Below are 27,998 nucleotides of genomic sequence, written 5' to 3'. Positions count from 1 at the left end.
TATATTCAAAAGACAACTTAATGCGGAGGGATAACAAATTCTAAACAAATAACCTTCACAACACTCACTAATTTTGATTTATTGATTTATTTATTTATTTTTGGACAAGGCCAAACTTTGACCTTGCAGAAATTTTCATTGTTTTTGGCACACAATTCTCAAGGGTATACACAGAGCTGTTTTCTTATTCTGCTCGACCAGTCCCTAAAAAGGGGTTATGCGCCTCAGCAGACTGAAAAGACAACTTTCCAGTTGACACAAGCCTCATACCTGAGAGATGTAGCGCTGGATTAGCTAGTATTTTCTTTCTCCAGTGGATTGGGGAAACAAGGTTGCTTTTTGTCATTTTCCATGGCTTAGCCTAAGGACAGAGCTTTAGGTTGCACACATACTGCTGGTGGTACAAGGACTGCCCTGGACCTCTCCACCACCTATGCAAGGCCTTTAAGTGTACAGTCTCATCTGGAGCCATGGTGGGGGCAGGGCAGACTGGTATCCTAGTTTGTTCTTGTCTCTCCTAGTTTGTTCTTGTCTCTCCTCACCCCCATAACTTACACTCCTGGTTGTTACAATGACATAGTTTGCTAGGAGTAGTGGTTATCTTAGCAAGCTCTGTACTTTGTCTTGTGGCGGCACTCCCCTTTGGATGGATCGGGGTCCCCCGAAGCATCCTTAACCTAGGACTGTTCCTCCCCTCCCCAGTTTGTTGTGCTTATGTACAAGGCTTTCTGTGCTATGAAAGAAAAAAAAGCACTTAGGTATACCCATATAACAACCATAAACCAGAACGATTTTATTTTTACATAGTACAGAACAGTATCACAGAAAAAAAAATACCATATATATTCAAATATAAACTGGGATTTTTGGGCCAAAAAATGGGTGTCCCAGTTTATATTCAGGGAAACCCTCCCCGACTTCCTGCAGGCCTTCCTTAGGCCAGGACAGGAGGAATCCCTCCCGTCTCCTGCCCTGGCCGACACTAACAATTACCATCTTCCCCCCTTCCCTCCCTCGCATACCTGTTTGTTCCCTGGTTTTACAGCATGTATCCCCTGCTGAAATCCTCCAGAAGATTGTAAAGGTGAGTAGCCAGTGGCACACCCAGCCGGCATGCAGCAGTGAACTTTTCGTGCTGCCAGCTAGCCAGCCCTGCACCGCTCCTTGCTAGGCTGCTGGCAGCATGAAAAGCTGTGTGCGCCACTGGCTACTCACCTTTACAATCGTCTGGCGGATTTCAGTGCGGGATTTCTCTTTGACTCTTTTCTCTATGGATTCTCTGAGGTCAATTCTCTTTGGTTTGTAACATATAGACCTACCATTTTCTACAAAAAGAAAAAAGATCTGATTGCAAAAGACTAGTTTTAACCAGGGGGCTCAGCTTTATTTCTTATCCTTTTCTGCAAAACCTGAGCATGAGGGTGTCTTCAAAATGTTTCTACACTTATTTTGGGGGAGGGGAGAAGTAGTAAGAGGGCATGTCAGGTGTCTAGTCAAGCAGGCAAAAGTGATATTTTTTTTCAACACTATTTATTAAATAAGTGTGGAAAGATTTTGATGATCCCTTGTTCAAAGCCTCACTCCCACCTCCCAAGCTCAAATAGAATGAATGCGGCATCATGGATTTTTCCAAGTTCCTTGAATCTAGTGCCTACTGTCTTCACCTACAAGAAAAGAGCAGCCCTAACTTCAGAGTTGAAAGGCACAACACACACTGTAACATTGCTTCAGATTATAAGCAGTTCTAGTTTTACTCTAAGTGCTAATGTATTACAGAATGGTCTGCCCTGGTTCCCTTTTCACTCCCTTCCAAAATGGAGCTGCAATACCATGCACTGGCTTTTCTGGAGTGTGCTGCTTCTCTATCCAAGAGCATTAATACTCAGCCTTGAAAGGAAACTCCTCATGGTTTTTGCACCTACGGAGAAAGAGAAAGATAATTTAGAACAACAAGTCTCACCGTAGTGATCCCTAAACCTTGACTGGGTGTGAACAGGAATATTCACAGTCTGCTGGCTGAGGATTCACCAGAAGCCACTATTCTAAATTACCATAGCTGTTCATACTAAGTTGCTCAACTATCTAAACTTATTTTTTCTCTAGTTTCTGGCTCTTGAAACCTGATATATAGGATGTTGTCCTGCACCTTTCAGTGCTTGTGCAAACTTGGGTGACTAGAGAGTGTTGTTCTATTTTCCCTAATGCATTTAGACATGTGTTTAATGCTACCTTTAAAAAGTTACAATGTGTGCTCAGGAGAGGTTTCACCAATTTTATGATACATGAGCTGCAAGTGATTTAGGAAACACCTAAAAACATATCTGTTCCTGAACTACTTCGGCAACTGATTTGTACAATCTTTCCCATTTGAATGATCCCTAGAGCCACGATTCACTAGTATTAACTTGTCAATTCCACTCAATTTGTACTATTTTTAATCATTGTAAACTGCATAGAACTTCATGGTCCTGCGGTATATATTAACTTACATGAATAAATAAGAGCTAATTTCCAGAACCGTTATACATTTAAACTGCCAGTTAGGGCTGGTTTTGAGTTAAAGGAACAAAGTTGGGGTTTTTTCCCTTGGGGAAGGGGAAAGTCTAACTTCCCAGAATAGAAAAAAACCCCACCTAAATAGGGAGCAAAAATCTGCAAACAATCAAGCCTCTGCAGCTGGGAGCCAAGATATCCTATAATTAATATCCTTAGTTTGAACAAACAAGATAACTGTAATAGTAAATATCAACTAGAAAGACATTTCCATTAGGTGAAGCCCATAGCTCAATAAATGCACTTGTCACCTTTAAAGGTAAAGCAGCCTTTTGCTGACTTTCAGTGTCTAGTAAGAAAACACGTAAACTTACATCATCATTGAACACACTCTCCAGTCCCGATTAAAGGAGAGAATTTCAGCCATTTCTTCTTTACTCAACTCAAAGTCGAAAACCTGGATAAGACACCAAAATCAGCTGCCTCAGTTGGAGACCCAACAGCCAAGAGCAAAAGTGTGGGAGAGGTCATAAAACAGTGAGTAGATGTGAAAAGTGACAAAACATAATATGCCTGTGCATGTGGAAAGAGAAACTGCTCACAAAGTCAGCTAAAAAGAATCCCTCCAAGATGTCTTCCATAGAGCTGGGTGGCCTGAAGGCTGCCACACTGCTAAATGCATCCACTTTTTGTCATGGTTTTTCAAGAGCCACAGAGGATTGTCTTACCTGGAAGTTCTCTTTAATGCGGGCTGGAGTAACTGACTTTGGAATTACCACCCGCTCTTCCTGGATCTGATATCTGATCAACACCTACACCACACCACCATAAAAGTGGCAAAAAAAAAATAAATTTCTAATTACAAAACAACTTTGTAGCACAAAAGCAGTTTGGTTATTTATGGTTACTACATGATACACAAAATTGTAAGAGATGCCTCGAAGACACCACAAAAAAATTCACAACTCAAAAATCTGAAAGGAGGGGAAACTACTTTTAATTCATTCACATAGAATTAAATACTTGATCTTTTGCTAAACACTTACTAATGTTATCTGCTTCAGAACTTTATTTTATTCCTAAGGACCCTGGGGCACTAACCATTAGTAAATGAACACTATACTATAAAAGCCACAACCAAAGATATATTTGAGCACCTCCAATCCAAATGAAGGGCAATACCCCCAATAATTTTGAAGAATTTGTTCCTAGGGCTGCAGCTCTCCTCTTGTAAAAGATGCACTGTCTAGCTGTCAGTGCTGATCTGGATATAGGGACCAATGGCCAAGCTCTCAAGAACAGGACTGGGCCCTGGTCCTTGCAAAAAGGAGCTTTCCATTCCCAGCAACATGAGAGTAGTGAAACCCAGATTAGGAGAGACATTGACCTGTTTTTTCAATATTTGCGCTACAAGTATAGCATTACCTTCTTCTTTACCTTGAAGAATCTGAACATCAGAAGGGACTGCTCTGAATCTAGGAAGATGACGTTAACTAGGTAGTCTCTGTTAACCTCACTGTCAAGAACAGATCGTGTAGTGATCCCAAAAGGAGAAATCAGGTTCTTAACTGCTTAATTTTCTTTCTTTTAGTCTCCAGATCGGCACAATTCACTGATGGGTAATAGCTCACCATGACCAGCAGGTGGAGACAGAGACAAACTTTTGGCTGTAGCACAAGTAGCTCTGCAGCCCATATTCTAACCAGTCTGTCGAATAGCCATTCGGAACTAAGTACTAATCATTAACAGTAACACTCCCAACAGGGGTAACAACTAACAGAACAATACTTTTGGAAACTGAATAGAAGTACCTTCAGAAAAACAGCTCGCCAGCTACGCCAATGCCGCTGTTCTTGTAATCTCCCCTACCCTACTAAAAACACGAGATCCCGCAGAAAAATCACACTTCACGAGAATCACAAAAGAACAGTCAGAGACAAGGTGCGGACTGTCTCTGGAGAAACAAAGAAAATTAGCAGGTAACCTAATTTCTCCTTCTTTAGCCTCTCTCCAGATCGGCACAGTTCACTGATGGGACGAATCAAAGCAGTACCCATCATGGGTGGGACCTTTGAAGGGCCGCCACCTGAACACGCTCACCGAACACCGTGTCCCGAAGCTCCTGAATGTCCACATGGTAATGATGCACAAAGGAATGGAGAGAAGACCAAACCGCAGCTTTACAGATATCCATTGGAGGCACAAGAGAAGACTCAGCCCAAGAAGCTGCCTGCCCCCCCCAGTGGAATGAGCCATGAGAAAATCTGGAACAGGCTTCTTCTGAAGAAGGTATACTTCTTCCATGCTGCCTGACAAGGAGAAGCGAGAAAGAGATCTGGCAAGGGTCTAAATTAGATTTATTTTGTATTACTCTATTCTTAATGTTAACCGAGCCACAAAGATATGCCTTCAAAGACTACAATTGATTCAGAATACCGCTGTGAAGTTGATTTATGGAAAAAGCAAATTTGACCACGCGACTCCTTTGCTTTTGAATTTCCATTGGCTCCCGGTTTATCACAGAATCCAGTTTAAATGTTTATGTATTATTTTAAAAATTTTATATGGTATTTTTGTTCCTCTTTTATGGAATGTTTATAGATTTTCATATGCGAAAGGTACTCATTGATTTAAACTTTCCCTCCCTTCTAGGAAAGGAATTCAAGGAGTCAAAAATTTTAGCCTCTCTCTGGCTTTTAAAATTTCCCCAATTATGGAATGAACTTCCTTTAATTTTGAGGTGTCCCAGCTCTTTCCAATCTTTCCGTAAATCTTTAAAAACTTCTATTTGCTAAACATTTGAAACTAACATTTGAAAACTAATCCTCTTGTATTTAGCTTATCTTTTAACTTATTGTTAACCGTGTCGAGCTTCCTCTGGTTGAAGACCCGGTATATAAAGTTAAGTTTTAGTTTAGTTTGATGACCCAGTGTATAAAACTAAGTTTTAGTTTAGTCGGGGAAAACTCCAGAGCATAACCACCCTGAACCACCTCCAGGACCCACTGATCCGCTGTGATCTTGGCCCACCCCTGGTAAAACTCCCACATCTGGGCACCCATTGGCACCAGGGTGGGCATGCGCTGAAAGAACCGGCAGAAGGAAAGGAAGTCGCCCCTCAACCAGGGCGCTAAACTAGCCTGAGAAGTACAGTAGAGACAGAGTGAAAAAACTGTAATGGATTTCTTCTGCTGACCATGTGAGTAGTGGGAAATAACCCTATGGTCTGGAATGTCTCACCTATTGCACTGGAAAAAATCAATTACAGACAATTGAAGGCTTCCCTTCAGACCGGCATTGCCTCAGAATTTTTTTTTTTCAAAAGAGACTCCACTGGCTCTTTAAGTCATATGCCTTGCCGGTATCAGTGGCAAGGCTTACAGCTGAGGCACCTCTAGAAAAATTTTTTTTTGGGGGGGGGGGACTCAACCTGTCGAGTGTGACATCCCTGAGGTCAGACGGACCCTGAAAAAGGGTCCCCCCTATGCTTAGTATGGTACCAGACGGGGGACAAGGCAGCCATTAAACAACTTCCAATAGCCTTATACTAAACCAGGGAAGACTGCAGCAGCTTACCTGCTGGAGACTGAGAACAGACTGGTTAGGATAAGGGCTGCACAGCTACTTGTACTACAGTCAAAAGTTTGTCTCAGTCTCCACCTGCTGGTCATGGTGAGCTAGTGAACTGTGCCAGTCTGGAGAGAGGCTAAAGCAACTCCAGTTTCCATAGTGCAAGTCACAGATCCAACAATCCAGCTCCTCCCTTTGGCTCATCCCCTTCCACATCACTTTTTCATTCTCTGTCTAGCTGTCACAAGCTGCCCAGACTCTGTTCAGGGAACACTCGCCTCAGTGTGGAAGTCTGTTGAGCTTCAACTCTTACCAACCGCAGCACTGCTTCACTATCCTAGTCTGGCTTATGTCAGTCTCCTCATGGCCTAAATACCCTACAGCAGAGACCCCGACACTGTTACAATGAAAATAGTTTCAGACTGCTTAAGGGTGTACCTGAGCTGCTGTTTTCTTATACTTCAATGCAATTGCCTGAATTTTAGGATCTTCTAGAAGGGATGGATCCTCAGGTTTAGCCCTAAATAAAACAATTCCGTTACTGGTTGTCTGCTGAGGAATGAAAGCAGAAAAATGGATGTGAACAGAATGCAGGGTCATCTGTACTAAAGGTTTCCCATTGTCCATGAGTCTATTGAATACATTGGGCCACAGTTACATTGACAAACTTTGTTCAGTAGAGTCATGCCAGGTCAAGTGGTCCAGACCTCCCCACTCAAATCGATGAAATTTTTTCAGGCGATTTGTTGGAACCTCTAATTTAGATATCCAAAGTTTTGGGGCATGATCTCAACTAGGTCCACGGTTAGGGATCCTTTAGGCCACTTTTTTGTGGAAGATACAAAAGATGTCAACTTTGGATTCAGATTATGGAAAGAAGTTTGTCAACCAGGGTGAAAGCCACATTTCTAGGACACCTTTTTAGGCTGAATCTAAACATACTGGCAGATGCTTTGTTGGATCACTAGGTGGCCACAAAGTTGGTAAAAAGGTTTCCCATTGGATGCTCATGTTTTGACTAGCCATGACTAGAAGCATCCCAGGGTTAAGAAGTCAGGAAATGGAAGAGAACTACCAGTGGATGTCCTGCAAAATCTTAAACCCACTTTGCCTTTTGATAATGAGATAAGCTTCATCAAAATTGATGAAATATTTTTAGCTATGTTTGAAGCCATGTAGCACAACTGTACATTCTCTAATCCTTTTTTTATACCATTAGAAACAGCTGTTTTTAAGCTGCAAAACTCGTCCAGCAGCATCTTAAACCCACTGTTCCTATTAAGATTAAAAAGGACTTCAAAGTGAATCAAGACTGTCTACTTCTACTTAACTTTAAAACACACGTGGGATGCAGTCCAATGCTGAAATTACAAAAGGTAGTTTTCAATTCAATAAGCCCCAAAATTCTTAAATGTAACAAAGTTTACACAGGGACAACAAAATATGATGAAAGGTAGCAAAAAGGAAAAATCATACCATTTATTTATCATTCTACTACCCAGAGTACAATACCTTAAACTAGCTGTTAATGTTGGACAGGATGAGCTGTGAATAGCTATTCTCCTTTCCTGATGATGTAGTCATTGGAGTCTCAAAAACCATACAAATATGTTCTTCAGAAACCCAGACAGTATTCTCCTTAACAGGCCCATGAGTTGGGCCATGTGAATGCAAGAGGTTGATTAAGGCATCACTATGCTCTAAGGAGATTTCAGAAACGTTACTAATCCACCAGTAGCTCATACATGCAAGCAACATATAGCCCAGGCTACAAACTAAAAACTCAAAGGATGATTTACTTCGATAACATCAGCAGTGAAATGTGTCATCACCTGACAAAAATTGTTTCATCAGTTGACTTAAACTTGATTTCCCCTGGTTCCAGCAATTGTGTGGCCATTTGAACAAAAATTTTATGCCAGTTAAGGAGAAATTAGGTTCTTACCTGCTAATTTTCTCTTTTAGTCCCTCCAGACCAGCACAGAAACAGATGGGTTTACGCTCCTCTGCCAGCAGCTGAAGACAGACACTGACTTTTGGCATCAGTACAAGTGGGTTGTGCAGTCCCTCTTACAATCAGTCTTTACGAATAGCCAAGCAGAAATCAACTAGTAGAACATACTACTCCGCACTCACATGGAGATAAAACATAAGCCTAGCCCAAGAGGACCAGGAAAACACGGTTGGATACTGATTAAAACAAAAACCTTCCCCAAACGTCCCACAGTTCGCCAACTTCTGTAACTACCCCAACACCCACAGAAAACTGTACACTTTGTGAAAAATACAAAATAACATGACAGGGTGGGGGTTCTGTGCCAGTCTGGAGGGACTAAAAGACAGAAAATTAGTAGCAAGAACATAATTTCTCCCTGGCAAGATGACCTCCAAAGACAATTAGGCCACACAAATGTATGCAGCACATTCTGCACTCGTTCTTCTTTGTCAAATCCAATTCATGAAGCATTCTTACCAGGGTCTATCAGGGGAGCCCAGAGGGCTGTAAGCAGTCACAGAGATGCCTTTGGATTGGCAGTAGCTGATTAGTTTCTCCTGGGTGAGATATGGATGGCATTCGAACTAGAAGAAAAAATTAGACAGAGGACAGACACCAAATGTCATTATGGCAGCAACATGGCCAACTCTGCAAGGATTACCACAATCTATGAAGATTATTCTATCTACCACAGTATCCCGCAAACGTTTTTACTTGGCAGCACAGTAAACTCCAGGCCGCGGCTGGAGGGCACCCTGAAGTGTCAACGTGATGATGTCACGTGCATAAGCTAAGGCCCTCCAGATGGTGCGCTGGAGCAGGAAAGGCACGGGTGCCGGCTTACTGCCTACAGAACGTATCTCATCATCAGAGGCACATCCTGTAGGCAGTGAGCTGGTGCCTCTCCTCGCCGGCATCTCATGGCACCCTGTTTGTGATCCACCCACTGATCTACCAGCTTACCTAGGCCATTTTCTTCCCATTTGTTTCTTATTCTAACATTTTTCTTTGGAATGAGAAAATCTAGTTGTGACACTGGTTACAATGTCCCCCTCAGTGCCTTCCAGCCTTTGTCCCTCCCCTGAAGCCACACCAAAGCCTGCCTGTCCCCCAAGCTGACCCGCCGCCGATTCAGGAAGGCGGCTTGTGGGCCAGCAGCGTGGCCTCCCCGTCTCCTCCTCTTTCATTCAAATGCCGAGGGTCTCTTGGGACAATGATTTTTGTATGAGGAGCAGTTTTTAGTTGGTGAGGATCTGGACCCCTTGGTGGACCTCCAGGATCCTCTTGGTGAGATGGATACCACTGGTGGAGGTTTTTTGGTTCCGCCAGCTGGCAAGGATGTGTCAGTGGGGCACATCTTTCAACAGGAAGAGCTCCAGGAGCATATTTTGCAGATTTCCTCTGTGTTGCGCTTTGAGGAAGACATGAAGGAGCCCCCACGTGCCATGGACCCTCTCATCTGGAGGATGCGCTCAACCTCCATTCTTTTCCTATGCATCAGGATATTTGGAATATCGTGCTTGCACAGTGGAAGGCGCCAGTCGCCCTTTCGTTTTGCGTGCTCTATGACTCGCCTGTATCCCATCCCAGAGGGGGATAGGGATACCTTGAAGTTGGTGGTGATGGACGCGGTGGTTTCAGCCTTCGCAAAATGGTATAGGGTGCTGGCTGAGGACAGTTCAGCTTTGAGGGACTTGGAGGAGCGTAGGCTGGAGTCTCTTCTTATGCAGAATTTTGATGTCACTGCCCTAGCGGTCTAGGCAGCGATGTGTGGTGGTGTGGGCTTGTTCTTTGTGGGCCGAGTGTGTCTTTGACCGCGAGTCTGATGACTGGTCCTTAGTGGAACATGAAGTAACCAAAATTGAGATGGGTGCTTATCTCTCGGATGCCATGTATGATCTGTTGCTCTCAGGGTGGCCCCTTGTTGTACTCTGTGGCTCTGAGCTTGGTTGGCGTATGCAGCATCTAAGGCTAAGCTGACAAAATTTCCCTGGTTCAGACCTTAATGGACTCTAAGGTGCTCAGTCTGCCTAGGGTGGTGTTTGCATGATTTTCAAGGGGCAGCTTCCTTTCCTGCTGCCGGGGCCGATTCTTTCAGAGCATGCAGTCCTGCCTAGTAAAAACTGAAGGGTCTTCTGCCCCCAGGCATTCAAAGCAAAAAGGCAAGATCTGGGAGTCAGAATAAATCTGTGCTGCTTCAGACTCCCATTTGGTCGTGTCACAGAAGAACCCGCCGACTCCTCTACGGAAGCCTCTTCAGACACACGGCATAAACCACTGCTAAACAAGACCACGCGGTGCATCGTACAGGCAAAACATTGTACCCTTCCTACGGGAAGCCACCACGAAGAACATCCAAACAGCAGTCTCTCAATTGCCTCCACCCAAGGCAGGAACACTATCAAAGGATCAGCAGAAACATCCTGCCTACCATTTGTCCCCCCCACCCAAGTGTGCTACCATTTGCTCATTTCTAGCCTAGAGGACAGCTTTAAGGAACCCCTCTCTAAGGTAAGGCAGAAAGGGGGGGGGGCAGGCACAAGCAACATGGAGTGTGCACCACAGATCCCTAAGATACTTCGATTCCACAACACAGGCTAAAACAGAGCACTGAACACCCCTACCACATGTGTAATAAAATAAAAAAAAATTAAGTGCTCTGCCTTACTGTAAAAACAAATTTTTATCAAAATCAGCCCAAAAGTCCCACAGGCACCTACTTACCAGATGCTGAGGGTCACAGGACTATACAGGGTTTAGTTTCTTGGTCTCCCCATCTGCTGGTAGGAGGACACATACAGACTCAGAGAATGGTCTGGAGCAGATGCTTAGGAAGAGATCACTGTCAAATCTATTCTTAGAAAATATCCTTCCCTAGGATGCAAAACCACAGTTGCCACATTTCTATAGCAATTTATTCTGCAGGTTCCCTACAGCCTTTACCTGGTGATTTGCTGGTTTGTGCTTCAGTCCTGGTTTGTTCAGGATCCTCTCAATCTGACTGTGGTTGAAGTTGGATATTCCAATAGCATTTACGAGGCCAGCATCCACTAGTTCTTCCATACCCTAGAAGGGGAAAGTGACAAAGTCTTTTCAGCTTTAGGCTTGCTTTCTGGATCAAATACCAGCATTCAAGCTTCAAAGAATGAGGTGACTGTCCTTACCTCCCAGGTATCTTCAATTCTAGTACCACTTGCAATTATATCTCCTTGGTCATTCGTAGGAAAGAGATTCTCTCCAGCCTGCAAAGCAGATGACATACAAAACTTGAGTGGCCAGGTCTAAATCTGAAGCTTTCCCAGCACTATTCAGCATCCTTCAGTATTGGATATACAAGGGGCTGCTGATTCTCAGCCCAACCAACAAAGTTGGGGCAGTCTCCATCGAGGATCTATACACTTAGTCCAGCGATTTTCTACTTTTTTCGTTTTCATCAGAAAAAGTATTTGCCCCTCGATTGAGACTGCCCCAACTTTGTTGGTTGGGCTGAGAACTTTTCAGCGACCTCTTATACAATTTGTTCCTGAACTGGATAAAGAAATCTTTAAACTCATTTACTACTTCTACCAAGACAGCATATTAAGAAACTTGCTTAGTGTTTGATTATCCTTACGTTGATCATGTATTTGTTCGAATATTAATGCTTGTTTTCCTTTCCATCCCAAATCTTAAGTGCTGCATTCTACTACTGTACCTATCAGTGTATATAATAAGCAACATAAGCTAATTTTCATTTAGATGTATTTCAGACCTGTGCATAATACCAGTATAGATCCCCTAGATAATTTAGCATCTATTTAAAATATCACAGATTTTCACCCTGTTATGACACCACCTCAGCCAAAGAACTTCCTTCCTCCAGTTTCAGCCACTGGATGTTCAATTAACCTCTTAAAATGTGTGTCTAGTTACTCCTCTCCCCCTTCTTTAACCTGGCGCATAGCCAGATAGTCACTTACAGTACCTTAAATCCCAAAGGCCAGTGAATAAGATACAGGTCCAGATAATCCACTTTCAGGGCACTAAGGCTCTTTTGACACGCAGCCTTCACCAAAGACTTTTCGTGGAATGTACTCCATAGCTGTAGAAGAATGGTGAGAAATCTATACTAGAAAAGGTCTGAAATTCAAACACTTATCTGGATAACATCTGCTACTTGTTGATTTTAACATAGTATATATATAAAAATCCTATGTCAACCACTAGCTCAGGACAGTTTACAAGCTAATAAAATCAAAATCAATACAGGAGTCAAGTTATGGAATGGCCTTGTTGGCCAGATTAGATAATGTGGAGAGAGGAATTCCTTTAGGAAAATGTTGAAGACCCAACTCTTTGTTGATGCATTTTTTTTGAGCAAATGATTTCATGTTAGACTGAATACATATGTTTTGATTATATTGATGCACAATTGATTTTATGTTAGACTAAATATGTCTGTTTTATCTTTTTGCATGGATTCTTAACTTTTTATGTATGTAACCCCTTGTAAACCGTTTTGGATAAAAACGGTATAGAAATTTTTTTAAATAAATAAATACTAAAAAATTTCACTCAAAGTCTAAATAACCTTATGAACAACCAGAACTTCAATTGCTTATGAATCGTGAAAGTGGTCTTGCTCCACTCTACGTTCTGTGGACAATGAATTCCATGATACTACTGCTGCAAAGCTAAAGCACTTTCTTACAAAAGGATTTAAGCCTCAAAGATGAGATGCAGGAAGCTGTGACCTGCCCACAAAGAAAACTAATGAAAATAGCTATTCAGCACTAAATCCATACAAAATTGACAGCGTCACTGAAAATCATTACAGAAAATAGATTTTTTTTTTTAACTTTCTAACTTTATCTAGATAATATCTGAATAGCACTTTCAATATCACTGCTGTACTATCCAGACAGCAGCATCAGTCACAGTGCTTTCCAGATATTCTTTTTTTAAGGGCTTAACTGTAGCAGTAGCAGAATATCTGCCTATCTATATCCAATCCATCACCTCCCACATCAGGTCTAAACATGTCCCACTGGCTCCATTCTCCTCTCCTATAGCTGTCATACCTTACTGACTATGAACAGCTCCTTTCGTTTCACCACCCCTTCTTGAATCTTCTCCTGGATTCCCATTCCAACTTCATTCTCATTCTGGTACACATAGGCACAGTCAAAGTGACGGTATCCAACATCAATGGCCACCTTCACAGCATCTTTTACTTTGCCTGGAGGAGACTGAATTAAACAAAACAGAATCAGTATCAACTGGGTATAAACTAATGACCAGCACTCAATGCCATTTCCTGTCCAGGGATCAGGCATCCATTTCACCTTCAGCATCACTCCTGCTCTTCCCTCATAATCTAATGCAAATTCATGGACACTTGCTTCACAGCAGCTCACTCTCAGACACATCACCATATGCTGCTTCAACAGTTCACAAAGCCACTAGACTAGTGTTACAATACAGGCAACGGCTTAGCATGCACAATAGACCAGCCCTGGATCCATACTTTTGCAAGCAGTTTGTAGAGTAGGGTTTAGGCCCTGATCCCTGTGTTTAGAAACAGATGTGGTACTGGAATTAGTGACTAGAAATGAGGAGGTTTAAAGCATTTGGCTCTAAGATGCTTTTTGGCAGTCGAGTACATGACCCATGCAACACCTTCTCACATCTAGACCCAAAGGATTCAAGATCAGAAAGAGCTGGCACCTCTAGCCATCTACAGTCACTAGCGATTTTAATCACTTTTTTTCTGAATTCCCACCCACTCAAGATTTTAAGCTATCACATCCTGTCTCTTCTTCAAGCTGAAGAACCCTAATCTGTTTAGCCATTAATAAGGTGTCCCACCCTCTTATATTTACTTCCTCTGAACATTATATATATATATATATGGAACTGGAACTGCAGAAAACAAGATCCAGATACATGTAGGACTGTTTTGCTCTCTAACTTTTGGGATAATGTCCAAATATTCTAGGGGGGGGGGGGTTCTCCATAGCCTCAGCTCACTGGGCTGAAAACTTCAAGGGCACCATCCATAATGGCCAAGATCTTTTGAGTGGCAAAACATTTTTTGCACCTCTATTTGGTATTATTCTTAGTGAATCACTTTGCTGATTCTAATTTTTAGATGATTTAATGTGGAGAATAGCAGGAGGGGGGATGTGACTTTCTAATACCTCCTTATGTGCATCAACATTTAGGAACCAGTGTCCTAAGAAAGGATACATTTTGACATTGCTTTACCTACCCCCCTCCCAACAAAGTTTCCTTTAGTATTTCAGCAAAAATATAATTTGTGAAAGCAGAGACCAGATACAGTACTTCTGGAGTGTAGCTTTTCCCTGTCCAGCTAAGATTGCTATTGAATTACAGCCCAAATTAAGCAAGCAAGCTCTTGACTCCCTCCCTCCCCCCCCTCCCCTCCAGTTACAGCTCCTTTTTGGAACACTCTTTTAGAGGATTTGAGTCAGGAACCCTCTCTGACATTGAAGCAACAGCTTTAGAAGTTTTTGTTTCCTATAGCCTTTGAACTTTACCCTATGAATGGTGTCAGGGTCAAGATTACAGATGGCTCTGCAACAGAAATCAATCTTTTTTCTGTTTGCCAATTGTGACTTTGTATTCTATTGTTATGTTTTAAATTTGTCAAAAATCTAAGTGGTTTACAAGGGATATCAAATTTTAATGACGACAACTACTACTATCATTTCTATATCAGGGACTATCTAATCAAACAGTTAAAAAGGAAAAGTAAGGGGTTAGGGAGTTTCTCTGGCATTGCTGTTGTGTTACTAAAATCATATGGCAGCGAGTCCAGTTTGAGGTTCCTCAGAGCCTTGTTAAGCACAGCCTAGACAACATCATTTGAGGCTTCCATCCAAGTGTTTTTAGCTGTGTCTGGCAGCAAGAGACTGCACCTGCCCTTTATTATCAGAAAGTCTGTTTCACATAACTTTTTTTAAATATGGGGCTAAAAGCACTAACAAAAAAAGCAGACCGGGGAATAAGAAAAGGATGGTATCTAACATTCTAGCAGGCTGTATTCTCAGTCCATTGAAGTGGCTGCAGCACAAGAGGCCACAGGCTGAATCGGGTAAACTGCATAAGTCATTTTCTTTCCTCAGTTACTACTACTGTAATTTCTAGGAGCACTGCTAGATGTACACAGCACTGTACATTAAACATGTAAGACAATCCCTGCTCAACAGAGCTTACAATCTAATCAAAACAGCTCTTACCAGAAGTAACATAAAACAATACTACATAATAAAAAAAGTTTGGCTTTTCTCATTGGCTGTACTTAGAGTTTTCTTCCACTTAAAAGCAAACAGGTAAATGTTTAGTGCAGAGCTCATGGAATGAAGTACAGTAACCGAACCAAGGCTACATCTGAAAGAGGCGAAAAAGCACAACAGATCATGAAAGGAACAACAAACCCTGGCCCGCTTGCTCTGCACCATGAAAGAAAGCATGCCAGTTATGGGAAAAAAGCATAATTACATTAAGTTTGTTATGTGAGCATAAGCAGGCATCCCAGAACTTTTCCTGGCTTGTACATCAATTAACTGTATTCGTTGCTAGGGCATAATTTTATTAATTCCATCTTCTGCAAAGATCTGGTTAAACTGCTTCTTTAGCCAGATAGCAAAACGGGAGCTAGAAGCCACTTTCACGGATGCAGTTCGCATGCCAGCAGCGGGACTTTTTAACCGGCATTGGTCCAGGTTGGGTGGGGCTGCAGCCCTCGCCCTAAAACAACCGTAGAAAAGTAACTGCAGGGTAGGGTGTTGCTGCCTGGCGGTAATCCAGCTTCTGGGGAAAGGGGGAAGACAGCATCCGCTCCCTCGCTGCAGCCCGGTCGGGTGCTCGAGTTGGAACTTCGGGGAGGGCGTCGGAGCCATTATTGGGGGGGGGGGGGGGGGGGAGAGCTCCGTCCTCATCTGCACAAGCCTCAAACAGTTTAAAAACCTAAGTAGCAATATTCTAGAGCTCAGACCGTGAACATAGGAACTTAAGAATTGCCGCTGCTGGGTCAGACCAGTGGTCCATCCTGCCCAGCAGTCTGCTCCTGCGGCGGCCCTTAGGTCAAAGACCAGCGCTCTAACTGAGACCAGCCCTACCTGCGTATGTTCCGGTTCAGCAGAACTTGTCTAACTTTGTCTTGAATCCCTGGAGGGTGTTTTCCCCTATAACAGCCTCTGGAAGAGCGTTCCAGTTTTCTACCACTCTCTCTGGGTGAAGAAGAACTTCTTTACATTCGTACGGAGTCTATCCCCTTTCAACTTTAGAGAGTGCCCTCTTGTTCTCCCTACCTCGGAGAGGGTGAACAACCTGTCTTTATCTACTAAGTCTATCCCCTTCAGTACCTTGAATGTTTCGATCATGTCCCCTCTCAATCTCCTCTGTTCGAGGGAGAAGAGGCCCAGTTTCTCTAATCTCTTGCTGTACGGCAATCGTTCCCTATTTGAGTCTAGCCTTACCTGCGTAGTTCTGGTTCAGCAGGAACTTGTCTAACTTTATCTTGAATCCCTGCAGGGTGTTTTCCCCTGTAACAGCCTCTTGAAGATCGTTCCAGCTTTCTCCCACTCTCTGGGTGAAGAAGAACTTCCTTACGTTTGTACGGAATCGATCCCCTTTTAACTTTAGAGCAGGGGTGTCAAAGTCCCTCCTCGAGGGCCGGAATCCAGTCGGGTTTTCTGGATTTCCCCAATGAATATGCATTGAAAGCAGTGCATGCAAATAGATCTCATGCAGATTCATTGGGGAAATCCTGAAAACCCAACTGGATTCTGGCCCTCGAGGACCGACTTTGACACCTGTGCTTTAGAGAGTGCCCTCTCGTTCTCCCTACCTTGGAGAGGGTGAACAACCTGTCCTTATCTACTAAGTCTATTCCCTTCAGTACCTTTAATGTTTCCATCATGTCCCCTCTCAGTCTCCTCTTTTCAAGGGAGATCCCACGGGCAAGGACGGGGGAAATGGAGTTCCTGTGGAATTTGTCCCCGGGTCTTTCTCTACGTTAGGGGTGTCAAAGTCCCTCCTCGAGGGCCGCAATCCAGTCGGGTTTTCAGGATTTCCCCCATGAATATGCATGAGATCTATTTGCATGCACTGCTTTCGTGGTATGCTAATAGATCTCATGCATATTCATGGGGGAAATCCTGAAAACCCGACTGGATTGTGGCCCTCCAGGAGGGACTTTGGCATCCCTGCTCTAAGCTGAACCTTCTTTAAGCCAAGAGTGTCGGGGGAGGGGCTCAAGCCCCCTCCCCCCCCCCAAGCTGGCTCCTAGGCCTGGCTGTTTCTCGAAAGAGGAAGCCCAGGTCCTCCCCGTCCCCCGCGCGGGGCTTTTAGCATTTGACTGTATCCTCGTGGCGAAGGGCGGCGCCAAAAGACCCCTTTTAACTGCTGCGCGAGAGACTCCTCGACCCCCCCCCCTTCCCCCTGTTTGATGAGAGCGTAAGCTCTACCGAGCAGGGACCATCTCTTCTCCCTGGAGAAAGTTGGGGGGGGGCGGAGCGCCTCATACCTTCCAAGTCCCCAGGCCGAGCAGAGGCATCATGGCACCGGAAGATAGCTGTACCGACTTCGCCATAGCTCCCAAGCGAGCGAGCGTCCAACAGCACAGAAATGAAGGCGCGAGTTCCGGCAGAGACGGAGGTGAGTCCCCCCCTGCCACGCCCCCCTGCACCCATTGGCTGCCAGCCGGAGGAGGGGCGGCCGCGATTGGTCCCACGCGAGAAGCAGGGCGGGCTCTGGCGGTCCCGGCACGCGAGGGGAGGCGGGTTAGGCCGCGGGAATCGTTTTGGCGCGCGTGTGGTGGGCGTGTCGAAGTGGAAGAGGCGGTTCTTGGCGACCCGGTCGGCACATGCGCGGTGAGCTGAAGACATTGGCGCGGGAAAGGCGTCACCTCAGTTCGCCTTGAGCTATGACCGCCAAATGCAAATAACAAAAAAAGAAACCCATGAATATCGTTTGAACATAAATCACAAGAACCCATGTTGCTTCTGCTAGAAATAAGCAGTGCATTTTACTAAGTCCATTTTTGTGTTAGGAAATTATCCAAACCTCTTTTTGTAATTTATATATTTTATTAAATTTCAAAATTATGTTCCAAGCTTAACATCTTGTACAGAAAGCATAATCTAAGATATAACAATTTAAACAAAATTCATCAAATATGAAATAATACATTCCTTAATTACACTCAAGTCCTCATAAGTGATCCAAGAAGTAGAAAAAAAGAGTATAATTACTAAAGTGTAATATTTATAATAAAGATATGTATATCTGCTGCTGAAACAAAGGACTTATTCATTCTATACAGTAGTTGTTGCACCATCCTTTTCCAAGCGTCTTAGGGAGAGAAAACTAAGTGAGCAGGATCTACAAACACAGTTAAAAGAACAGTATCTGATAATACACTTGCAAGGGTACTGTAAAAAGAAGATACCCCTAGTTGGGTCACCCCTGGTTCCAACATTAGAAATTCTCGTCTCCTCTTCTGCATTTCTCTTGAAACGTCGGGGAAAATCTGTATTTTAAACCCCAGAAAGTCCTTAATTCTACTTTTAAAGAACAATTTAAGAATCCAATCTTTATCTGGAGATAACTCTATAGTCAACAATAAAGTAGCTGGAGAAGCTACTTCTGTATCGGATTTCTCCAAAAGTGCAGAAACATCCAAAGGACCATGATGGTCACGATCCTGAATTTCTTGAGACTTCATAGGTAGATAATAAACCCTTGTGAGGGGAGGTAGGGAATTTTCTGGTATTTCCAATACCTCCATGAAATAACGTTTAATCATATCACGAGGAGCGATTGAGGGAATCTTGGGGAAATTTATCAGGCGTAAATTGTTAACACGATTACAATTCTCAAAGACCTCATTCTTCCTCCTCAACATAACATTGTCTTTTACGATTAAATCTTCATTTTGTTTAACTGTGGTTATCTCTTTATCCATTTTTTTACTATCTACTGTCACCAGTGTCAAATCCTGTTTTAAAAGTTTTATTTCTTCTTTCTGAGTTTTTACTTCTTTGTCCAAATACTCTATTCGTGGAATTACCTAAATTCGCCACCAAACCTCTGTGGGATTTAGAAGGAGAAAAAGTTACTGCAGGTGTAACCCGGCGGGCTTACCCGACGGGCAGCGGCTGGCCGCCACCGGGGTTTCAGGTGCCATCCCTCCCGCCCCTTCCCCCCCACGCCTGGCGGAGGTCAATTTAAATCCAAACTTAAGAGCTTCCTTTTTAATGATGCTTTTAATGAATAAATTTTATATTTTAAAAACTTTTTTACTTTTCACTTTTTACTTTATATATTAAATATAAATTTTATTTGTTACCCCTCCTATTGTTTTTTCCTTAAATGTAATTAAATTAAATTAATATTGATTGTAATCCTTTAATAATCTCTCCTTTGCCTTGAAATTATATGTAGAAATTATGTATAGCAATGTCTGTAATTATTATTTTTAACTCACTTTGAATATTGTTTGTCAGATTTGTCACCCCAAATGATTTCTTATGAAATTGTACATCGCCTAGAAAATGTGATAGGCGATTAATAAAATTTTTCTAATAAACTTGGAAATTTGAAACTTGGAATAACACAGTACAGTTCTTTAGATTGTTTTACCTCCTGAGATGCTCGTGCCTCATGAGCTGAATACGTCCCGACTGCATTTCCATTCAGAGAGGGAATACCTCTCTGTGCTGTTCCCACAGGCAAGTCCTCCAAATTGCTGGCCTCCGAGATTGAGAGAATTTCCTCTTCCGGGATAGTCTCTTCTCGCGGGGAACTTGTTCTTTGCGACTGTAGAGGCGGAGTCCTGAGGTCAGGGCTCAGCGTGACATCTAGCCCAGGGATAGCCGCCCCAGCATTACTCCTTGCTGGCAGCTCCAGCGGGCGATTCCCCGGTGGCATCTGTCCATGTTGAAGTTGTCTAAGAAAATCATCTATAGTTATAGCTGGTGGTTCTGAGCATCGGGAGGATCCACCGACACTCTTCCCCCTTCTCTTAGGCATAGATAGAGAGCACCTCTCACCCCTTTGCAGGGAAAGTAGGACAAAGATAGAAGGCGTCCTCTCAGCTAGCAGGTAGTGGCATCCATCTTGGATCCAAACCTTTTTTTTAAACCATGCTAAGCTTACTACTACTGTACTGTTATTTCTAGAGTACAACCAGATGTACACATGACTGTACAGGGTCACAAAGGGGCCAGTCCCTGCTCGAAAGAGCTTACAATCAAATTCTAAACAGACAATCAGGATGCCAGAGTGGGGGTACAGTTGGGGATAGTTAATCTGCTGGCTAGGGTGGTGGGCAGTGGGGATTAAGGTTATGGATTGAGGGCTATACCAAAAAGTGGGTTTTCAGCCTACTTTTAAACAAGGTAAGGGAAGGAGCTTGACGTACAAACTCAGTTTATCCCAAGCATACAGGGAGGTTTGTGGATTTTGGTGCACCAGAGCTTCCTTAGGTGGGGGTAAGCTCTGTCTATGTGGAGAAGCAGACTCTGGTCTGCAGCTGGCAGGTTAGTCCTATGGGGTCCTGTTTGGCCAGCCTGCGGGAAACTTTGTGGAGCTCGGGGTCCATACTCTTAGAAGCTTAGCTTACTTACTGAATTACAGGGGCTTGAGTGCAGGCTGTTAGACTCCCATAGGGGGCTCAGCGGGGCTCTTCAGGGTGACAGCTGCGATTTTGCCTCCCCCTTCACGTGTGTGGTTTCATGGGGTTTGATTATCAGTCCGGCTTCAGTCCGTCTGGCAGCCCGAAGATCTCGTCATTTGGAGGACTGACTGATTGAGGAAGTGATTCTTCTCCCAGATCCAGCTAAGGCAGGCTGCAGCACCTTCAGAGCATATGTCAGTGAGTGAGGCTATTACATCTTATGGACAAAATCGGGGGCGGGGGGAGGGGGGAGGGAGGAGGAGGGGGGTCTGAAAAAGCTGTTTTTAAAGGTTTCTGCCACTTCTTCTAGGGTTCCCCTTCCCCCACCTCTGTATTAGACCTGTCCTTGACATAGCCCACAAATAGAAACATAGAAGATGACGGCAGAAAAGGGCTACAGCCCATCAAGTCTGCACACTCTGCTTACCCACCCCCTGTCTATGCCCTAATGACCCAATTTCCTTATCTTGACCCTCGTAGGGATCCCACATGGGTATCCCATTTATTCTTGAAGTCTGGCACTCTGTCTGCCTCGATCACCTGCACTGGAAGCTTGTTCCAATGATCAACCACTCTCTCTGTGAAGAAATATTTTCTGGTGTCGCCATGAAATTTTCCGCCCCTGAGTTTGAGCAGGTGCCCTCTTGTGGCCGAGGGTCCCTTGAGAAAGAAAATATCATCTTCCACGTCGACATGTCCCGTGAGGTACTTAAATGTTTCGATCATGTCTCCCCTCTCCCTATGTTCCTCGAGAGTGTAGAGCTGCAATTTGTTCAGTCTCTCTTCGTACGAGAGACCCTTGAGCCCCGAGATCATCCTGGTGGCCGTCCGCTGAACCGATTCAATTCTGCGCACATCTTTACTGTAATGTGGCCTCCAGAATTGCACACAGTACTCCAGATGAGGTCTCACCATGGCCCTGTACAACGGCATTATGACTTCAGGCTTTCGGCTGACGAAACTTCTATTGATACAAACCAATATCTGCCTTGCCTTAGATGAAGCCTTCTCCACTTGATTGGCAGTTTTCATGTCTGCACTGATAATTACTTCTAAATCTAAAAATTACTTCTAAATCTAAACTAAGTCCTAGTTAAAGTTTCTCCATTCAAGAAGTACGTCCTGCATGGATTTCTGCTTCCGAGGTGCATGACCTTACATTTCTTAGCATTGAAGCCTAGCTGCCATGTTGAGGACCAACTTTCCAATGTAAGCAGGTCCTGTGCCAAATAATTCTGTAAATTGCATTCACTTACTACATTGCATAGTTTGGCGTCATCGGCGAATAATGTTATTTTACCTTGAAGCCCCTGAGTCAGATCCCCTATGAATATGTTGAAAAGGAGTGGACCTAGGACTGAGCCCTGCGGCACTCCACTGGTCACCTCCGATGTTTTAGAAAGGGTACCATTAACCACCACCCTCTGAAGTCTGCCGCTCAGCCAAATATTGACCCATGCAGTTAGTGTCTCTCCTAACCCCATTGATTTCATCTTGCTTAGCAACCTGCGGTGTGGGACCGATTTACTCCTTCGCAGATGACATCCAAAAATTAAATCTGCTACAATATATTTCCTTTGTGATTTCACTCCAGATATCAGTTCAAGTTTGATCATATTATGATCTTTTTCCTAGCGGACCCAACACCTTTACCTCATGTAATATGCCCCTCATTCCACTAAGGACTAGATTTAAAATAGCTCCATCTCTTGTTGATTTCATGGACCAGTTGCTCCAAGAAGCAGTCATTTATTATGTCTAGGAATTTTACCTCCCTTCACTCTCTGAGGTAACATCTGGTGATCACCGCGTGTTGTGGTTTAATATTAAGATGTATACAGAGGGCTCATTCGAAAGCAAAGGTTGTAGACTAAAAAAAATCTTTGTTTAGATGGAGGATTACGTCAAGGAGTCGTCTGGTTGGGAACATCTAAAAGAAGTGGGAAAGCAGTGGGCAAAATTGAAAGGAGCTATCGTAAGGGCAAGTAAGTAAAAGTTAGAAGAAAAGAAGGTTGCTTTGGTTCTCAAAAGTAGAGACAGAGAAAGTAAGGAAAAAGAAGTTAGCTTCATAAACTACAAAGGAAGACAGGCAAAAATATCTGGAAAAGTTAATAGACGCTGGTCAAATAGGAAAGCAAAGATGTAATGAAAGAAAAAAAATAGCCATCTTAAAATGGGAGGACAAGACACTTTTTTTAGATATATTAGTGAGAGAAAGAAGTGCAAGAGTGGCATTGTGAGACTCAAAAGTGAAGGTCAGAAATATGCAGAAGCTGATAAAGATATTTCTGTTCTGTAGTCGCAGCTGAAGCGTCAGGAGTAGGACCGCAGAAGACAAACACAAATAGGGATGGAGGTCTGGTAGACCCTGAACGATTTTCAGAGGATTCTATTAATGAAGAGCTAGCTAAGCTAAAGATGGACAAAGTGATGAGGCCGGATGGTGTACATCTGACAGTATTGAAGGAACACAGGGAAGTTCTGGCAGCTCCACTGGCTGATCTTTTCAGTTCGGGAGTGACACCTGAGGACTGGAGAAGGGCGGATGTGATGCCTCTCCACAAAAATGGAAATAAGGAAGAAGGTGAATTACAGGCTAGTAAGTCTGACTTCTGTGGTAAGTAAATTAATAGAAATGCTTCTGAAACAAAGAATAGTGACGTTGAGGACCTGAGGCAACATGGATTCACTAGAGGCAGGTCTTGTCAAACAAATCTGATCAATTTCTTTGACTGGGTGTCCAGAGAATTGAATGTGGTGTATGTGTCAATGGTATGGACCCAAAAGTGATGGACTGGGTCAGGAACTTGTTGTGTGGAAGGCAACAGAGGGTAGTAGTCAATGGAGATCTTTCTGAGAAAAGGGATGTTATCAGTGGTGTGCCTCAAGGTATGATTCTTGGGCCTATTCTTCTTAACATTTTGTCAGTGATATTGCTGAAGGGCTGTCTTGTAAGATTTAACTCTTTGCGAATGATACCAAAATCTGCATTAGGGTAGACACCCCTGATACTGTGGAGAACTTGAGGAAGGACCTAGCAAAAGTTGAAGAATGGTCCGGAATTTGGCAGCTAAGATTTAACGCTAAACAATGCAAGGCCGTGCATTTGTTTGTTTATTTCTTTGGATTTACATCCCATTCTCACAGAAGATCTCAGAACGGGGCAAGTTTACATACATAATAAATTATAATGGGGTATAGTAATGTAGAGCATGTCACGACATTTTATATCATGATAGGATATGATAGGACAAGGCCTCATACAGCATGGGGTGGTGGTGATATGAGTTTGGTATGACATTAAGGTAACTAATAGTATCTGACAGTACAAAGCGTGGTAAGGCAGTGCATTAGGATGCATGAGAGTATATGGTATGGCAGCCAATATATAAGATGTACAGAGACAGACGTAAAGATCTACTACTACTACTTATCACTTATATAGCACTGAAAGGTGTACGCAGCGCTGTACATTTTGACATTTATAGATGGTCCCTGCTTGGAGAAGATCAAGGACTGTACAATTGCAAAATATTGCTGAAAATAATGCAACGAAGGCTCCAATCATATGTTGAACAAGAACTACCCAAAGTTTGGGCTGGTTTCAGAAAAGGTCGAGGAACAAAACAGTATAGCCAGTGTTAGATGGATATTGGAGAAGAGCAAAGAATACCAAAAACTGTCTGTGGATCACAATAAGCTATGGAGGCCTCTAGTGCAAATGGGAATCCCCAAACACATAACTCAGCTGATAGAGAGCCTATGTGAAAATCAAGAAGCTGCAGTGAGAACTGAATACGGCAACACTGATTGATTTTCAAGAAAACGTGGCGTCAAGCAAGGATGCATTTTGTCACTTTACCTGTTCAACCCGTATGGCGAAAAACCATCTTCAGAAACGCAAATTTGGAAGAAGAGAGTGTCGGTTTCAAAGTTGGTGGCCGAAACATGAACAACCTGCGCTATGCAGATGATACAACGCTCATCACCAGCAGCAAAGAAGACAGGCTGTATCTACTGAGAAAAGTCAAAGCTGAAAGTCATAACATGGGATTAGAACCGAACATAAGACGAAGATCATGAACATAAAAATGAAGAAGATTTTGAGCTTGAAGGCAATTGAAATTCTTTATAACTTCTATCTCCTGGGCTCTTTTGTAAACAAAGAAGCAGCTAACAGGGAGGAAATACTCCACAGAATAGCACTTGGTTGCTTGTCAATGAAGGCTCTTGACAAAGTATTCAAAGACAAGGAGGTTCACTCCAAATGAAGATCAGACTTGTCCACACGCTCATTATCTCAGTGGTCAATTACGGATGCAAAAGCTGGACACTACGGAAACAAGACAGAAAGAAGATTGACTCATTTGAGCTTTGGTGCTGGAGAAGGATTTTGGGCATGCCATGGACTGCCAGAAGAACTAACAAATCGATTCTGGAAGAGATCAAACCAGCTATGTCACTCGAAGCTCAAATGATGAAGTTACGACCGTCTTATTTTGGTCACACCATCAGAAGAGAGAGATCACTGGGGATGGACATCATGTTTGGGAAGATCGAAGGAATCAGGCAAAGATGGCTGGACATGTTGAAACCAACCACGGGGATGATGCTGGAGGACCTTTCCAGACTAGCACAAAACCGATTTCTTTTTAGATCCACAATTCATCAAGTTAGAACCCGGTACCTGAACATTTTAATCCACTCCCTTGTTATTTCATGCATAGATTACTGTAATGCCCTCCTCAAAGGCATAACAAAAAAGGAAATAAGAAGACTCCAAATAGTACAAAACACTGCAGTAAAAATTATATTTAATGCAAAAAAATACAACCATGTTACCCCTCTTTTACATAAAGCTCATTGGTTACCAATAGAACATAGGATCACCTATAAGATTCTTCTACTAACCTTTAAAACCAGAGTAAATAACCAGCCATAATTTATTAATAACTTACTTATCCCATATAACCAAACTAGGACCTTAAGATCTACAGTTCACAACCTTCTTACCATCTCCTCATTGAAACATATCAGCACAATGAGGACTACAATTTTCTCTGTTAGCGCCCCCCTCTCTTTGGAATAGTATCCCAAATTACTTGCCTGAAAAACATCTCTTGCCAATTTTAAGGTGAAGCTAAAGACATTTCTCTTCCTTGATGCTTTTGTAACTTAAACTGTCCTTCTAAGGATGACTTAGATTCAAGAAAGGTTTTACGTTTGTTATTCTTTCCCTTGTGTGTCCTCTTTCTCTCTATCAATTGTAGTTCTAACCCTTCTTTCCTTTTGTTTCCGTTCGTCAATATCTTTAAAAACTGTCATTTCCCCTGGTCTGTTTCTGTTTAAAATGTTTTTGTACATCGCCTAGAAGGCTTGATTGGGCAGTATAATTTAAATAAACTTGAAACTTGTCACTAGGACTCGAGCACGAGTCGATGGTACCTAACTGCAATAACATTCATGACTGACATGAGTATAGACCAGCATTTTCATTTGACAATCCAGTTTTAGAAAGCTGGGATTTACACATGTAAATCTTCAATACATATGTGTAGCAAGAGGGTTTGATTTGGGCACGTGTGTTCCCCATTTGAGAAGCGTAATGCACATTTAAGATCAATGGGGATTTACAGCTGTTCTCGGCTACATATAAGTGCTGGTTATGGGTAGTTCTTTAGAGGAGGGATTAGGGAGGTTACTCCTTTAATCTCCCATTTTTATCCCATTTCACAAAAATCAATTCTGCCAAATGATCGGGGGCTTCCTACTTACAGTAATTATAAGTTTCCAAAATAGAGCACAGGCAGGTCCAGCTTCTGCCATACTGATGTTCTATGTTAAATGTCATTTTGCCTGGTTGCCTCCACTGATATTTTAAATACTGACAATCATCCAGTGGTTGCTCCCACTACATGTAACTAGTGCATGCATGTGCATTCTTACATGCATTTTAGAAAAGGTTCTACCTCTGAGCGGTTGTTTTCTAAAATGCTGGCTGAATTTGACACATGCTAACTTGGACGTCTTAATCATAGGAAATACTTTTTTTTACAGAAAGGGCAGGAGATGATGCATGGAACAGTCTCCTGGAAGAAATGGCGGAGACAGAGACTGTGTCTGAATTCAAGAAGGCGTGGGATCTCTCAGAGAAAGAGATATTGATTACTTCGGATGGGCCAGCTAGACGGGCATTTGGCCTTTATCTGCCACCTTGGGGAAAGTGTGGCGCAGTGGTTAAAGCTACAGCCTCAGCACCCTGGGGTTGTGGGTTCAAACCCACGCTGCTCCTTGTGATCCTGGGCAAGTCACTTAATCCCCCCATTGCCCCAGGTACATTAGTTAGGTTAAGAGCCCACCGGGGTAGACAGGGAATATTTCTGGAGTACCTGAAAAAATTCATGTAAACCTTTCTGAGCTCTCCTGGGAGAACGGTATAGAAAATTGAAAAAATAAATCTTATTTCTATGATTTTTGTGTTCTGTCCAAAATGGGATTGTGCTTGTACATTCATGTATGCACGATGAATTAAATTCATGTTAAAGAGAAACAAAGGAAGGGCTGAAAGGTTCCTCCTGCAGCTGCTCTGCTTCTGGGGATCATTTTACTGCCTTGTGACAGACTTAAATAACTCTGACCAGGCTGCCTCAAAAAAGAGGTTGTGTCCTGTTACTTTGCAGCGAGGAGTCCCAATGAAAAAGACTGTCCAAGAAACTTTCTTGATTATAGAAACTGCCTTCATAATGTTCTGAAAATGTCATTTCTAAATACAAATTGGGAAGAAGATTATACCAGTCACACATATTACAATCTAATCTTGTGATTTGCTTGTGATATTTGCATTCTAATTTGCCCTGGTCTGTTTCGGATTGCTCGAGGCAGTTGCCTAGTATGCACTCTGAAGTATAGAGCTGGTTGAGTATACAGTACTTTGTTTTTAGAGCGTAGGCCAGGAGGCCAAATAAGGCTCAGTTCATGCATCCACTCCACACTTCTTCCACACAGAAACTCAGACCATATAAAGTCCAGGGGTCTCAAAGTCCCTCCTTGAGGGCCGCAATCCAGTCGGGCTTTCAGGATTACCCCAATGAATATGCATGAGATGGATTTGCATGCACTGCTTTCCATGCATATTCATTGGGGAAATCCTGAAAACCCGACTGGATTGCGGCCCTCAAGGAGGGACTTTGAGACCCCTAGATTAGAGTGTCTATGTCAGGGATGGGCAACTCCGGTCCTCGAGGGCCGGAATCC

The 27,998-nt window shown here is 43.1% G+C and overlaps 1 protein-coding gene across 1 annotated transcript; it reads right to left on the bottom strand.

Moving 5' to 3' along the window:
* Positions 1-769: 769 nt before the first annotated feature.
* On the bottom strand, positions 770-17,748 carry AKR1B1 (aldo-keto reductase family 1 member B). Its single transcript, XM_033950702.1, has 10 exons — positions 17,592-17,748; positions 13,120-13,287; positions 12,024-12,140; positions 11,224-11,301; positions 11,003-11,125; positions 8,537-8,643; positions 6,502-6,583; positions 3,222-3,305; positions 2,868-2,950; positions 770-1,918 (listed from the first exon to the last, which is right to left on the bottom strand). The coding sequence occupies exons 1-10, from the start codon at positions 17,655-17,657 to the stop codon at positions 1,876-1,878; spliced, it is 951 nt and encodes a 316-aa protein (XP_033806593.1). The 5' UTR covers positions 17,658-17,748; the 3' UTR covers positions 770-1,875.
* Between the last annotated feature and the right edge of the window lie 10,250 nt (positions 17,749-27,998).

Source organism: Geotrypetes seraphini, chromosome 7 (assembly GCF_902459505.1).
Source record: "Geotrypetes seraphini chromosome 7, aGeoSer1.1, whole genome shotgun sequence".
Classification (NCBI taxonomy): Eukaryota; Metazoa; Chordata; class Amphibia; order Gymnophiona; family Dermophiidae; genus Geotrypetes; species Geotrypetes seraphini.
The sequence above is the reverse complement of the archived record's forward strand: the minus strand, read 5'-3'. Positions and strand labels throughout refer to the sequence as shown.

Coding starts and splice junctions, on each gene's coding strand:
- AKR1B1 (XM_033950702.1), bottom strand. CDS start 17,657: ATGGCGAAGTCGGTACAGCTATCTTCCGGTGCCATGATGCCTCTGCTC. Junction 13,288..17,591: donor TCGGCCTGGGGACTTGGAAG/GTATGAGGCGCT, acceptor TGTTTAATTCAG/TCTCCTCCAGGCAAAGTAAA. Junction 11,126..11,223: donor GAATTGAAGATACCTGGGAG/GTAAGGACAGTC, acceptor TTCCCCTTCTAG/GGTATGGAAGAACTAGTGGA.